General features: G+C 49.8%; 1 protein-coding gene across 1 annotated transcript in view; it reads right to left on the reverse strand.

Moving 5' to 3' along the window:
* Positions 1-14,649, reverse strand: part of XYLT1 (xylosyltransferase 1) — a 311,804-nt gene that overhangs the window by 137,108 nt on the left and 160,047 nt on the right. The window contains exon 3 of the mRNA XM_042972051.1: positions 3,548-4,055. Within this exon, the coding sequence (XP_042827985.1) occupies positions 3,548-4,055 (508 nt within the window). The remainder of the gene's footprint in view (positions 1-3,547; positions 4,056-14,649) is intronic.

The following is a 14,649-nucleotide window of genomic DNA, read 5'->3' on the forward strand; positions in this document are numbered from 1 at the left end:
GGGGGGAGGGGTGGTAGCCAGACAAGGTGGGGTGCCACAGGAAGTCAGCATTGAGGAGGCCTTCTATTCGCTCCATTTCTCAATGCTCCCTTCATTTATACCACTGCCAACAGCCTATCCCCCCGTCCGCGCCAAGCATTTTATACGCATGCTCCCACTGCAGCCGGCAATCCTTATGAGGATAGCGTAGGAGTCTTTGTGCCCATCTTACAGATGAGGAAGTTGAGGCACCGAGAGGTTAGGGTCTCACACACCTAGTAAAGGCACAACCGCAATTCAAAACCCTGTGGCTGGAGAAAACCTCTTTTTCCAGCCCAGGCCACCCTTAGCCTTCCATCTGACATGGTTTCATCTCCATCAAACAGTAGGAGGTCCAGCTGAAGGGACAGGGAGCCCAGCCAATTGTGGGGGCTGCCTGGCTGCAGAAGGGGTTCGGGCGGGTGGCCTGGCGGCTGCAGTGAGAAACCACCACGGGATGATCTCCCACCATCCATGCATCCCCCTCTTGGAGGCTGTGAGCGGACAGATCTCTCGGTGGCTGTGAGCAGATGGCGTAGGGATCCCTCCTCTCCATCGGGACATGCGCTGCCATGCCAGGTGCTGCCTCCAGGAGGCGGAGCCAAGTGGTTAAGTCACAAAGGCAAGGAACGGCCCCAAAGATAGCAAACCCGCTCCTGGGGTTCTAGACTCTTCCTTTTCCTTGAGTGCTGCTAGAGTCAAAGGGCCGGGATGGGGGCAGGGGGCGCGAGGAGCAGAAGCCATTTACAAAGTTGACATTCAAACCCCATTTCCTTTCCTCTGGGTTTTTCAGACTCGCCCCCCCGCCCCGCTCCCCAAAGAACTGCTTCCCTAATTATATCCAACTTCCGGCAGCATATTGGCTGAAGTCTGGGTGATATGGAGTTCGGCAACATGACAAACCCCGTGCATACATCCGTGTGTGCACATATGTGTATATTACATCTCCCTGCCCTCCTACCTCCATTTCCTCATGTAGCAGGAAATAAAAGGGCCATAGGCTGAAGCTCAAATCCCTCCTAAGCAGAGGGAAATCCGGGTGTCATGGTTTCCAGAAAGGGAATACGATCTCCGTATGGGGTGTAATTACATCTTAGCTTTCTGCAGAAGAATAGTTTATGGCTTAAATGCTATTAATTGTAAGCCGTTTTGTTCCACGGGAAGTTGTTCATTGATAACTACCCAATTAGGGTTATTTTGCAATTAGTCTATTCACAGTAAATTTATTGCAAAAGGGGAGGCTGTGGTGCAGCAAATTAATGCATTGCCGGGCTGGGTGTGCAATGGCTCTTAAATGCCAATCTTATTAACCAGCTCAGAGGTCCTGGGAGGGTGTGCCATGTTGGCTGACGCAGTGGAGTCCACGGGAAACCCCCGGGAAACACGCTGCCCAACCACCCTGGGGGTGTCTCAGCACAGGGTGGGAGCCCCTGGCCTCCACTGGCCACTTCGGCTCTCTTGTTTCCCCATTACCGCCCTCCCTGCTCCTTGCAAGGGCTACTGAGCATTGAGAAATACTGCCTCCAGGCTGCAAGCATCCTTAAGGTCCGACGGTGTAAGCTAAAGTGAAACCTTCTGCCTCCTGACGAGGGAAAGGCTCTTCGACCCGAGTTCCAATCCCAGCTCGACTAGCCACACACCTCTCACCACGTCCTAAACATCTTTCAGGAGCAATTTCCTCATCGATACAAAGGGCTGATAGCAGACCTGCCTTCCAGGGCTGTTGTGAGGAATCAATGACATAAGGCACAAAGCGGGTGGAAAATACTACTACGTGAGATTAGGATCTAGCAGGGGTACGCACACTACGGCCCACAGGCCAAAGCCTGCCCACCGCTTGCTTTTGTACACTGAGTCTTCTTGGAACATAACTAAGTGCTCTGTGCACATATCGCTCACGGCTCCTTTTGCGCCACAACAGCAGAGTCGGGTAGTTGGCACAGAGACTGTATGCCCGCAAAGCCTCAACTGTTTTCTCTCTGGCCCTTTGCAGAAACAGAGGGTTGGCCCCTGGTACAAGGAGTACCCGGAATTATTTTCACCGAAGGGCATTCAACTCAGGCCTCCAACACTTCTCTGCTGAGTCACGTGCCGGTAAACAAAAGATTCTGGAAACTTCTTCCTCCACTCATTCATCCCTACACCCTATCAGCCAAGTGCCATCAGGAATATAAATGCACACCGCATGGACAGCTCAGACTAGCGTTGAAATCCAAGGGAGAAATGAACCTTTTCTTTTTAAATCTTTCCATTTAAAAGAGAGTAGAGTCCACATACACGTTTACAACTGAAAACTCAAAAAAATACAGATAAAACATTGAGGACGAATCCAAGGTTGTCTGCACCCTGCACAAAGGGGAACCAACACTTAAGGGGTTTGTTGCATATCCCTTCACACCTCTTACACACATGGCTCCTGTCTATCTGACCTGAATCCTAAAAAGTGGAAAAAAAAATTAGGCTCACGACAGGGCTAACATCACAGGATGGTAGATGAGATGAGTTAACATGAGCTAACAGAATGCTAAGTGCCTCGTGCAGTGCCTGGCACATAGCGAGCACTCCCTAACTGCCTGTCCCTTGCAGGCACTGGAGAAAGTAATACACACCAAGAAACACATGAGATCTGGTCAAGGGCATGAGGTCAGGTGCAGAAATACAATGAGTAACACTTCACACCTTCTGAACCATCCCCCACACCCTGCTGTGCTTATGAACACCTGTTATAGCCCCAACCTCTCCCTGTATCACAGCAAGACATCTGATTTGTCACTGGCCATCAGCACATAGAAGAGTCCCCAGTACAGGGTGGGAAGTGGGGAGAGACAGATGGTGGGAAGGAGAGAGGAAGGAATTTTAGATAGAGAAAACAGGAAGGTTGTTTTTGCAGAACCTCCAAAGTCAATGTAACCAATTAGAAACCTTTCAAATCATATTCAATTACAGTAATATTTGTGTCAATCTTAATCCCAATAGTCTGTGGAGAGAGAAAACGAACCCTATGGAATGTGATCACCTCGGATTCCACATCAGCCCTGATTTTGTGTCTTTTACCCATTGCCATAATGACGATTGTCTAAAGCTATAACCAAACGTAACTTGATTTTTCCAAAGCTTTTCTTATACAAAACTTCAGAATTCAAACACTCCCAGAAGAAAATATCTTTTGTGTTGATCAGGGGTTTGGAAAATAGGGTGGTCCTGGGGAGCCGGGGAGGCTCAGTCGGTTAAGCATCCGACTTCAGTTCAGGTCATGATCTCGCGGTTTATGGGTTCAAGCCCCACATCAGGCTCTGTGCTGTGACAGCTCAGAGCCTGGAGCCTGCTTCCGGTTCTGTGTCTCCCTCTCTTTCTGACCCTCCCCCACTCATGCTCTGTTTCTGTCTCTCTCTCAAAACTAAACAAATGTTAAAAAAAAAAAAATAAGAAAAACAGGGCAAAATAGGGCGCTCCTTCTCAGAAGGTCTGAGAAATGGGAGCAGAACGGCACTGAGCAGGAGGAGGAGTTGGAGCCAGGGCTCAAGCTTACCTTCCAGGGGGCAGAACCGAGTCACCTTCTTGGGCATCAGCAGCCCGAGCTTGTGGCGGCAGTAGGTTTCCCCGATCTCCTGGCGGCAGTGCTTGGACTTGGCACGGGACAGGGCAGAGATGGCCTCCTTGCCCGAGATGTCACACTTGGGGGGCTGGTCATACTTGATCTCAGGGGAGCTGCCCCCGCTTTTCCTGCTGTGGGGCTGTCTTGCGACATCCTTCCCACGGCTCCCGTTCACGGCGGCTTTCTCACCAGGAGGCAGCACCTCGTTGGTGCCCTTGCCCGGGAACGGATGCCCCTTCCCCTTCTCCTCCTCCAGCTTCCTCTTCAAGAGCTCCTTCTGTCTACTCGGGGCCTTCTTTGCCAGCTCAGGCTGGTGCTTTTGCTTTTGAGTCCTAGGGGCAAAGTTGCTGTTGTCCACATTCTCAAAATCTTTGGGGACGGAGTTCTCATTGTTGCTGTCTGTTCGCACTTTCTCTTTTGGCCGGTGAGAAAAGTAGCCGTCCTGGAGAAGACGGGAGGAAACACAGAGGAGAAATGTCACTGAGCGGTCGTGCCAAGTAGGTTGGCCCCTGGAGAGTGGGGCACATAGGTTTGGAGGTCTGGGCCCCAGTTTCGTGTGATACCTTCGCTATGGGCTTAACCTAAGGTAGACTTTGCTCTCCGGACCTCAGTTTCCCCATCTGGAAATAGAAGGATGTTCCAACTAGGGACCAAGACTTTGAAAAATCTAAATGCTATGTCCATGGACCCCAATGCTTTGTAACTAACCACGCCTCCCTTTCAAGTAAGTTTCCTTAATTGTTTCTGCCCCTGGATCCTGGATATTCTGTTCTAGTTTCCTGTTTACCTTCTAGCAGAGAGTGCTGTGATGGTTTATTTAAGGGCTGGGAATGTCATAAGAAAGTTATAAGGGGAGAAAATATAGGCAGGATATTATATATAATCTACTTCCTTTGGACATGCTCAGAGGTCTACACCCATACGAGAAATGAGGTGGAGCCAGAGTGAACTCTGAGGGAGAGACGTCCTGGCTGTTTTGGAGGAAAAGCACCTGTTGCATTATGATCTTTACAATGAATCCCGGGCGGGGAGGCAAACCTGTAACACTCTTGTGTTTGGGCTCGACTCCTGATGTTTGTACCTGGAGCAGAACTGATTAAGTCACCGGGTGTCAGGAGAAAGGCCAAGAGTCCTTCTGGAGACCATGCCTGCTAGGAATCTTTCCAGGAAGGCCCCCAACTCAGCTTCTCCATGCCTAGGCGGGCCCTGGCCGTTTTGAGCTCATAGCAAATGTACCATTCAATGAACACCTTGCATCATTTCCAAAACAAGTTGCTTCTGCATAGAGCCCATTACCAAGGCCTTAACCTGAAAAGAGTACCCACTGTTCTAAAGCTAGACCCAGAGGGGACCTCTAGAGCCACAGACGACGCTAGTTGGCTCCATAAATCTACCCCCGTTGCTATAGAAACACAATGGCCATCAGTAGCAATTCTGAGGGAAAAATCCCCTTCGGTTTTCCTAAATGTGCCTGTTAACAGTTGCCGGGGAAGAAGATGGTTGAACGAAACGGCAGAGGCGGGGCTGGGGCCTGTGAGTGGGCTGAAATGCTCCACGCAGCTCCAACTCTAGCAGGTGGGCAAACTGTGGCCCCCGGGGGCCTAATCCTGAGTGCCATCCACTTCTGTAAATAAAGTTTTATTGAAAAACAGCCACCACTGTTGGCTTATGTACTGTCTATGACTGCTTTCCCGCTCCAACACCAGAAGTGATGGTTGCAATACGATCCCTCTGGCCTGCCTAAATATTTCTACCTGGCCTTTTAAGAAAAAGTAGGCAGACACCGGCTCTCCAGGAGTATGGGCTCAGGAGGTTCCTCTTCCCCTGGGCTTGGTTTACATCCCTGTGCCCACTGTCCCCACGTGGCCTAGTAATGGTCTGGAAAAGAAGTCACATATGGCTGCCTCCTTGTTGCCTTTGCCCCATCTCTCCAGGATCCAGCACCAATTTCTCTGGGACATCACTAGTCTTCTCATTTTGCATGTGAGGGAACTGACCGTTCGTGAGCTTGCCCAACATACCCCAGCTGGTTGGTGGTGAAGCTGGGATTCGGCTGCAGGCCCCATGGCCTGGGTTACCAATTCCCCTACCCACTTGCAAGAAGCTATAGAGCCCCGTGGACCCTCTTCACTCCGGCTCCTTGGGCACTGCAGCCTGACCTCCGACCACAGGGTCCCTTCCCATCCACTCCAGCCCAGCTACGTGGATCTGGAATACGCATGCCACCTCCAAGGAGCCATCTCAAGTCTGGCCAGTGGCTCATCAGGATGCAAGCAGTCACACAGAAAGAGGGACGGTAAGTAGGGCCACAAGGCAGCAAGAGCCAGGAGGTAAAGGAGTAGGAAGGAGGAAGCAGCCACCAAGAAGGGAGAGCGGAGTCTGTACTGGGTCCCAGCACAGCTGCTGGTGATACACAAGTCTTCTATCCTGGTCCGTGAAGGGCAAAGTGTCAGCTCTGACCCCTGCTTCCAGCCCTTTTTCCCTCCCCACACTTCTTCCAAGAAATCACCCTTGCTGAAACACCACACCTCTGTTCTTATAACCTAAGTGAACCCCCCTGATGTTGGTCTTTTCCCTTCTTCCTGTCCAGAGGCCCTCACAGAAACCCAAGCAGCCTCTCAGCCACATTCTTGAGCACTTTCCACAAGTCACGCACCACAGACTCAGTGGCTCACAGGTATCACTTCCTGGATGCAGTCACCCCGTAAGCGTTACTGTCCTTGCCACTTGACACAAAGAGAAGCTGAGGCCTGTTGCTCTAACCTTCCTGAGCACATACCAGGTGCCGGGCACCAAACTAAGTCCTGACATGTGGGGTGCCACTCAACCTTTAGAAACAACTTCCAAGGCAGGTACTGCGCTTCTCCCATCTTACAAAAGATGGCGGGGGAGAGCTCGAGGATGCTCAGTGGCCTGCCCAAAGTCATCTGGGGTAGGAAGTCAGATCGCACAGGTCTGTTTCTACAATTTGCTACGGCGCACCGCCCCTTCCGTTTGGCTGGGAGGTAAACTGAGGAGGAGTGAGCTCCCCCTTGTCTACTGTGGGGAGTGGAGGGGTGGTTTCCCTCTTTGTTCATCTTAGCCCAGGCTGGAATGGAAATGGGTCTTGGGAGGCTGGTTTTCCAATAAGGCTCTTGACAAACACTTCAGTTGTTTTTCATATCAGCACACGGTAGGGCTGTACTTCCCATACCCTGCAAATCAGGCACAGCCGAGCAACGTGCTGCGGCCAAGACAAGCGAAAGGAACCAGGGCACAGTTTGCCACATTCCCCTTTCCTCCATAGCATCCCACCACACTCCTGATGGTGAAGGTCCGGCATCCCCAAGTGAGCCTAGTGTGGAGCGGGGACCAACTCTCATAACTCTTGCGCTGTTTCCCTCACTGACTCACGGGGATCTTTGTTACGGCAGCAGAGTAACTCATCCTGACTGATACAGGAGCCAACCTGGGCTGCTTTCTTCCTCCGAGCGGTCCTCAGATTCAGGAGTCAGTTTTGGGGTGCCTTTTTTCGTTTGGTTTTGCCTCTGACAGAAAATCAGTTCGATGACTACTGCTGTCTGAAAACATGAATTTCAGTTCTGACCCCAAGCTCGTTTTCTAGGAGTTAACAAGAAGGTGGGAGTAAGCGGAAGAGTCTCTGTCTTTGCAGCAATGTGTATCCTCTCTCATCACACACAGCCCAACTGTTATTCTGGGGTTGCTCTCTTTCCTCATTAAGGGAGGATCACAAGTCTGAGCAGAAAACCTCCATAAGCCACCGATTTCAAAAGCTCTCGTTCTCTCTCACTTTCTGGAAGAACTTCTCCAGACAAAACCAGACACAGGAAACACTGCAATCAATGAAGCTAATCTGACCATCGGAGAACATCTGATTCCTCCAGTTAATTTGTGATATCAGGGCCAGGCGCCACCATCAATTCTAATATAACTCCTGATTAATGCGTCATCTACTCAGAGAGGCCCCCACAATGGGAATGGTTGGCTCTGTGTCTCCCTGTGGCCTTCCGCCTGGCCCCAGACGCTCCACAGCTGCCAAAGGAAATCAAAAGATTCCAGGGCAAGAGGAAAGGGAAAGATTTGTCTTCTGGAATGAAGAGTTCAAAGATACTAGACAGCTTCCAGAAAGGTCAGTGAGGGGCACATTCAATGACAACCAGGCGTCATTCAGAGGTCTGAGATCTCCTGGCTCATGGAGTCAACTCTGCTTTCTACAGTAGCTGATGAATTCTCCCTTGGCTTGTACCCACTCTGTTCTTTTTAAAATTTTATTGTGGTATGAATACTTAACATAGGATCTACTCTCTTAACCCATTTTTAAGCACATGATGCTATATTGCTACCTATAGGTGTGATGTTGTACAAAACATCTCTAGAATGTATTCATCGTGCGTAATTGAGACTTTATGCCACTTGATTAGCAATTCCCCATTTCTGGCTCCCCCAGCTCCTGTCAACCACCATTTTATGGATTCGCTGAGTGTGACTATTTTAGCTGTCTCGCCTAAGTGGGCTCATGCAGTATTTGTATTTCTGTGATTAGCTTTATTTCATCTTGCATTGTCTTCCAGGTCCATCCATGGTATTGCATATGGCAGGATTTCCTTCTCTTTTTTAAAAAAAAAAAATGTTTGAGGGGGGAGGGGACATGCATGAGCAGGGGAGGGGCAGAGAGAGAGGGACAGAGAGAATCCTAAGCAGGCTTTGCACTGTCAGCACAGATCCTGATGTGGGGCTCGATCCCAGGGACCATGAGATTGTGACCTGAGCTGAAATCAAGAGTTGGATGCTTAACCGACTGAGCCCTCCCAGGCACCCCAGGATTTCCTTCTTTCTTAAGGCCAAATAATGTTCCACTGAATGTACACACCACATTTTCTCTATCCATCCCTCGATGGACGTGAGATACTGCCTGACCTTCCCAGTAACTCTTCACCTGCACACCAAGGGTCAACAGCTCTCTGCTCTACTCTTCTTTCCCCAGAGAATCAAGACCCAGACATCCAAATCCAGGTCCTCTTCCCTACGAAAACCAACCGTGGGAGGTTTCTAGGCAGCTACAAGCAAGATAACCATCCTGTCCTCAGCACTCACATCCCCTCCTACCGTGGCCCTTTATACACCTTGTGTCCTGAATCCTCTCAAACACCCACAGAAGCAGGCAGGAGTAGTCCTAATTGAGGGAAGGACATGAAGGCAGAGGGAGGTTAAACAACCTGACCAAGGTCATGCTGCTAGAAATGAAGTGACTCAAACTCCCTGTGCCTCAGTCACCTCATCTTGAAAACGGGAATGATGACAGTACTTACCTCATGGGAATTTTAGTGAGGATGAATGTTATGTAAAACTTCCAGAATGTGCCTGCCACCCAAAGCAGGAAGAAGAATAACCACTGAATCCAGATTAGGTTTGCTACCTATGAGCACTGGGCCTCAACCATCTCACCCCTGACGGTCTCTGCCCACAGGACAGATTGGTTATTATTTTCTCATTAGGATCAACTAGCTGTGTCCCCTTTATTCTTAACCAATTCAACACTCTCACCTTGAGTTATTTATGCAAATGCAACCCTTTGACTTATTTTATTTTAATGTACTTATTACAATGATTGTACATTCAAATGTTTGCTTGAGAGCTCCAAAACTCTAATTGCTCTGCTGATGCCTTACGTCTAGGCTGCCGCTAGAATCCATTTTTATTCTAGAGAAATAATTAAATGCAATAATGTCCTCTATTCTTATTCAACCTTGGGCACGTGTGGAGCCAATTTCAATCAGGGAGAAATATGCTAAACCCAGTATGGCTCCGAGAGGCAGGTTATGTGACCCGGGCTTCTGTTCGGAGGTGAATTAAGGATCCATGTCTGTTTCTCCTTGGTTTTCCCATGTTCCGATTTCAGAGTGGGTCTCTCCTCACCCCATTGACTGAACCTGGGCCCCTTGTTTCTGCTTTAAGGAGGTGGAGGGGGGTGGCTGTGTTTGTTTTACAACTACCCGCTCACTGATACACCATAGCTCTTATTTTTTGTAGAGAAAGAACACTGGACAGGGCGGGAGAAGACCCGGGTGGCTGTCTTGCTTTGGAGACAGTCCAATTTTCTCATCTGTAAAATGACAGGTCCTGTATACGCGTTCCTCAGCGTTCTCTGAATCAGCCACTAATCAACACGACTGACTCACAAAGTTCTGTCATTCCAGCTCAATGAGAAGTCATTCGTGGACTGTATGAGATCAGGGACTGAGAAAGAGATGGATACTCCCAAGGGCATCATGTCTCCTTCCTGACTCATTCTTGATTATTGTGTCCAGGGACCCTTGGATCTGGGAGACATCATTTCACCTCTCTGTGCCTCAGTTCCCTCATCCGACCCTGGGGGGCTGAGGCTGGCACTGTCCTCCCAGGAACCAAATTGATGAAACACAGAACACAGGGCTCGACACATGCCAGGTGCCGAGGAAACATGCCATCTATTAGAAAATACACATATGGCACTTACATGTCCGAAGCTCTATCCCAAGCCCCTCTGCACGTACCAGTTCCCGTAATCCTCGTGATGACCCTATCAAGAAGATGCTCCATTTCTCTCCCTGTGTTTTGGATGGGAGCACTAAGGTTCAGGGATGTTATGTGTCTGAATCTAGATCTAGGAAGGGGAGGAGCCAGGATTTGAACCCAGGTAGTCAGGGTCCAGTGGTCATGCCCACCAAAACCACACTGCCTCTCAGCAGCTATTAGGAGTAGAGATGATGTCAAAGGGACAAGCTGTCCGACCCACTTGCTCATCACGACCAGTTTATGGCTTCCTTTTGTGCCATGTAGACGCAGAGCCAGATGACTGGTGGTTTGCTGTTGAACCCAGTGTCTGAGGCTTCATTCCCATCACCAGGGTGACCAAGGCCACTGGGAGGGCCACTGGGGTAGAAGCCCACACCTGCTTCCAAAAGGACCTCAATGCCAGGGTAGATGAATGGTGGAGGGGCAGTGTGCATGGTCGTACCCAATTCGAATACGCAATTACCCAGGCTGCCAATGCAAATAGACCTAACCCAGGCCTCTCGCCCAAGCTCGTTGGCATACACTGCACATGGCTTGGCTGGCCAGTACTGAGAAGCCCGTGGGCCATGATGGGCATGGGCAGGCCCTTCTTTAACAGAACCCTAAATGATAAGCCTGGTGTGAATTCAGTTCAGCGAATTGAGTTATGTTAACAGGAAACACAGCATGGGATAAGGAAGGAGGGCACTGGATGGATGGAGCTGGCTTGGAATCCAGCCCTCACCCCTTAACCCCAGGAGAGGCCAAGATTTACCCCTCAGAGCCTTAATTTTCTGATTTACAAAAAAGGGGGTAAGAGGACCTACTTTGCAACGGTGAGACAGAGAGTAAGTAATATGGCACACTGATATTTAATTCTATTTAACAAAAGAGTATTTAGCATGGTGCTTGATATATATTCAGCACTTAGTAAGTTGCAGCAGGAGGACATTTTTAGCTGGTACCTCGCTGTCATTTAATGAGCAAGCCCTAAGTCTTGGGTAAAGACAGGGAGGTGAGGCATAGTGCATTCAGATCTGACCTCTGCCATTTGCTCAGCGGGTGGCTCTGGGCACAACACTGTGTGACCTTCACTTTCCCTGTCTGTAAAATGGACCTAACTAGCACCTCCCTCATGCAGGCCTCTCTGAGAGTTAAGAGAGTTAATATACGTCATGCATTTAGCAATAAGGCTGAGAGCTTAAGAAGTATTACCTATAATTCATTACAATGGAGTCGACGCTTACAATGGTGGTCTAACGTGGTGGTTCTCAAAGTGTGGTCTGGGGATTCCTGTGGGTCCCTGAGACCCTTCTGAGTCATCTCTAGGTCCTTATTTCCATCAAAATACAAAGACATCCTGTTCCCTTTTTCTCTCATTCTCTCACAAGCACATAGTGGAATTTTCCAGAGGCCACACGAGGTGTGAAATCACAGCAGATTGAAAGCTGGAGCAAATGTGAGAATCCAGCAGACATCACAGAGATTTGCAAAAATGCAAAACAATGCCCCTTTTCACGAAATGTGTTTTTGTTGTGGAAAACATACCTATTTTTCAGACTTGTGCAGTCTGTATGTTTACTTGTGCAGACATGTTATGGGGGATCATTGGCATTTTAAGTAAACTAGTAAACATTTTAAGAGTGCCTTAGTTTAAATATCAATATACAGGGAATAATTGATAATCTATAAAATCTATGTAAACCAAAGCTGAGAGTCTACAACGTTTTGAAAATATATGGGGGTCCTCAGACCAACAAGTTTGAGAATGCTGGGGTAATACATACTTGCGATTCTAAATATCTCTCATGACTGAAATTAAAGGCGTAGGACTTTTTTCAGTTCCGTTGTTTCCCTATATGCCAAGCCTTTGGATTTATACTTTACTTACACACACGATAAATACACATAAGATAGAAATCTAGGTCAAGTGGAAACAGGGTGCTGTTAAATACTTTTAGAGGGAGAGAGGCAGCAGGAATCCAGATCCCTGAAGCCCCGGAACTATCTTCTGGGAAGGAAAGCAACCTGCTGAGAAAGATTTCTCCTTGACCAAATTCTAGTCGGCTTCCTGTGAGCCCCTTCTCAACTAGGCCTCAACCTTGGCCTATAAAGCCTGGAACCAGCAGTGACACAGTTTCTGACAGCTCAAGGCCACATTCTGAGGATGATACCCTCTCCCTCCCCCTTTGTTGTGCCTACCTGAGAAAACTCAGGGCTGCCAGAAGCATTTAGTTGGTTCTAGCCAACCCCTGAAGACAGGGTTCCTGTGTCCTGGCCTCCTTGGGAGGGTAGGAGCAAACCTGGACACATGCCAGTTAGCAAACCCAGGTGGGTTTCATATAGACTGATTCCCTCTTTCTGCTCTTTGCTGTTTTTCCCTTCCCTGACTTCACTGAGCCCCTCCCCCCACCCCACCCCTGGCTGTGAACCCTCCCCCCAGCATTCCTTCATTCTCCCCTTAAATTTTTTTAATGTTTATTTACTTTTGAGAAAGAGAGAGAGAGAGTGAGAAAGAGAGAGAGAGAGAGAGAGAGAGAGAGAGAGAGAGAGCGCGCCTCTGAGTGGCAGATGGGCTGAGAGGGAGACCAGAATCCAAAGCAGGGTCCAAGATCTGAGTTGTCAGCACAGAACCCAATGCAGGGCTCAAAACCAGGAACTGTGAGATCTTGACCTGAGCTGAAGTCAGATGCTTAAAAGACTGAGCCACCCAGGCTCCCCACATTCTCCTTTTAAAATGCCCAGTCACCTCTGTAGCATTCGAGGTGCAGTCCGGTTCACGCTCGACTCCTTACCCTACTGTCACAGTATTACTACCAATTAAAATCTGTCCTCATGGCTTTGTCTACCGCGGATACTGCCCAAGGCACACGGCCTGGACCTCAACCCTGTACGCAATACCTCATCCAGCAAGGACTGGACTCCAGTACGGGAGTCCAGCAGAAGCGTGCTCAGAGCCCAACACAAGCTGGGCCCACAAGCTTCTTCCAGTTCCACCAGGCATCGGAACGGGCAGTGGTGGCTGGGGAAGATCTGAACCCACCTCTTCTGGCTGTTTGTGTGTCGGACAGTATGAGACCCAGACGTGTAGGCAGAAAGATGGAGGAGTAGGAAATGATGGCAGAGGTGGGGCAGGACCAGAGGAAGAGGGAGGCAGTGCAGCAAACAGGGGCAGGCTAACAGGGGCCACCTGTGATGACACGCCAGGCACCGCGCTACGCACTCCCCTTGGGACAGCCTATCCCTTCCTCCAAACAGGCCCAGCAAGTACATCAGGGGTCAGCCCCCTACAACGCACCGCCATCTGTCTCTGAAGCTCTACTGGGTCACAGCCACGCCCGCCAGAGGCAGAATGGCCCGCAAAAGCTGAAATCCAGCCTTTGTAGACAAAGTGGGCACTGCTTCAAATAAGGAAACCGAGGCCAGGCCAAGCTTGCTCACGGTCATTTGGAGACTTAGGGTGGGGCTAGATGCCAGAGATAAGGTGAGGGTAGCAAATCAGCTGCAAGGACAGAGGGGAAGGTGAGAAGAGCTTTCTAGGAATGACTACTACCACCACTAGTTTGAAACAAAACGCCCAACACACAGCAGGGGTCTCTGCAGGGAGGCCTCATAACTGTGAAAGCAAAGAAATGGTCTCTAAGGTTGGCCCCTTCCGGAATGTCGTTTGAACCTGAGTTTGCCTGCAATTACAACTTTCCATCAATTCATACTTAAGGCCACAATACCCAAAGGTGGAAAGGCAAAGAAGGAAAGAAGATACGACAGAGAGAGAGAGAGAGAGGAGAGAGAGAGAGGAGAGAGAGAGAGGAGAGAGAGAGAGGGAAGAAGCAACCCAGTCTTGGGTCAATGATCAAGCCTTCTGGGCACCTCTACGACAGTTTCCCAGCGATGACAGTGCTGCCATGTGGGCCAGCTGACACTGCTGTGGGGGCGATCTTGTGCACCGTAGGATACTTAGCAGCAGCTGTGACCTACCCATTAGGTGCCACTGAGACCCCTTGTGAAAACCAAAAATGTGTCTAGACTTTGGCAAATGTCCCCCAGGAGGCAAAATCACCCCCTGTGGAAAAGCCTGGCTCTGGGGGCATGTTCTGTGGCAGCTGATGCTAGTGGGCCTCAGCTGCTCACACCCTGTCCCCGTCCAGGAACAGCAGCACCTCGCGATGAGACGGGTTGTCCGAACAGGAGAGCTAAGCCAGGAGGAAAGGGCCTGAGTTAACCAGGCAAAGGCACTCAAGGTCGGGGGGGTGGGGGGGGGGCGGTGTGACAGCCAGGCGGGAGGTGGTCAGGAGAAGTAACAGGTGCATGGCAGAGACTGGGATGAGGGTTAGGGTCCCCAGCTGGGCAAGGGGTAGCCTCGAGGAGGGGAGGGGCAGTCATTCAGAGTGTGGATAGTCCCTGAGTGATGGCACATGCCTTCATTTAAGCCAGAGGTCACTACAGGGTGCCCACAGGTTCCATTAAATGCACAGACGCTTGGTTTGCTCTGTAAGGTCTTC

Source organism: Panthera tigris, chromosome E3 (assembly GCF_018350195.1).
Source record: "Panthera tigris isolate Pti1 chromosome E3, P.tigris_Pti1_mat1.1, whole genome shotgun sequence".
Classification (NCBI taxonomy): Eukaryota; Metazoa; Chordata; class Mammalia; order Carnivora; family Felidae; genus Panthera; species Panthera tigris.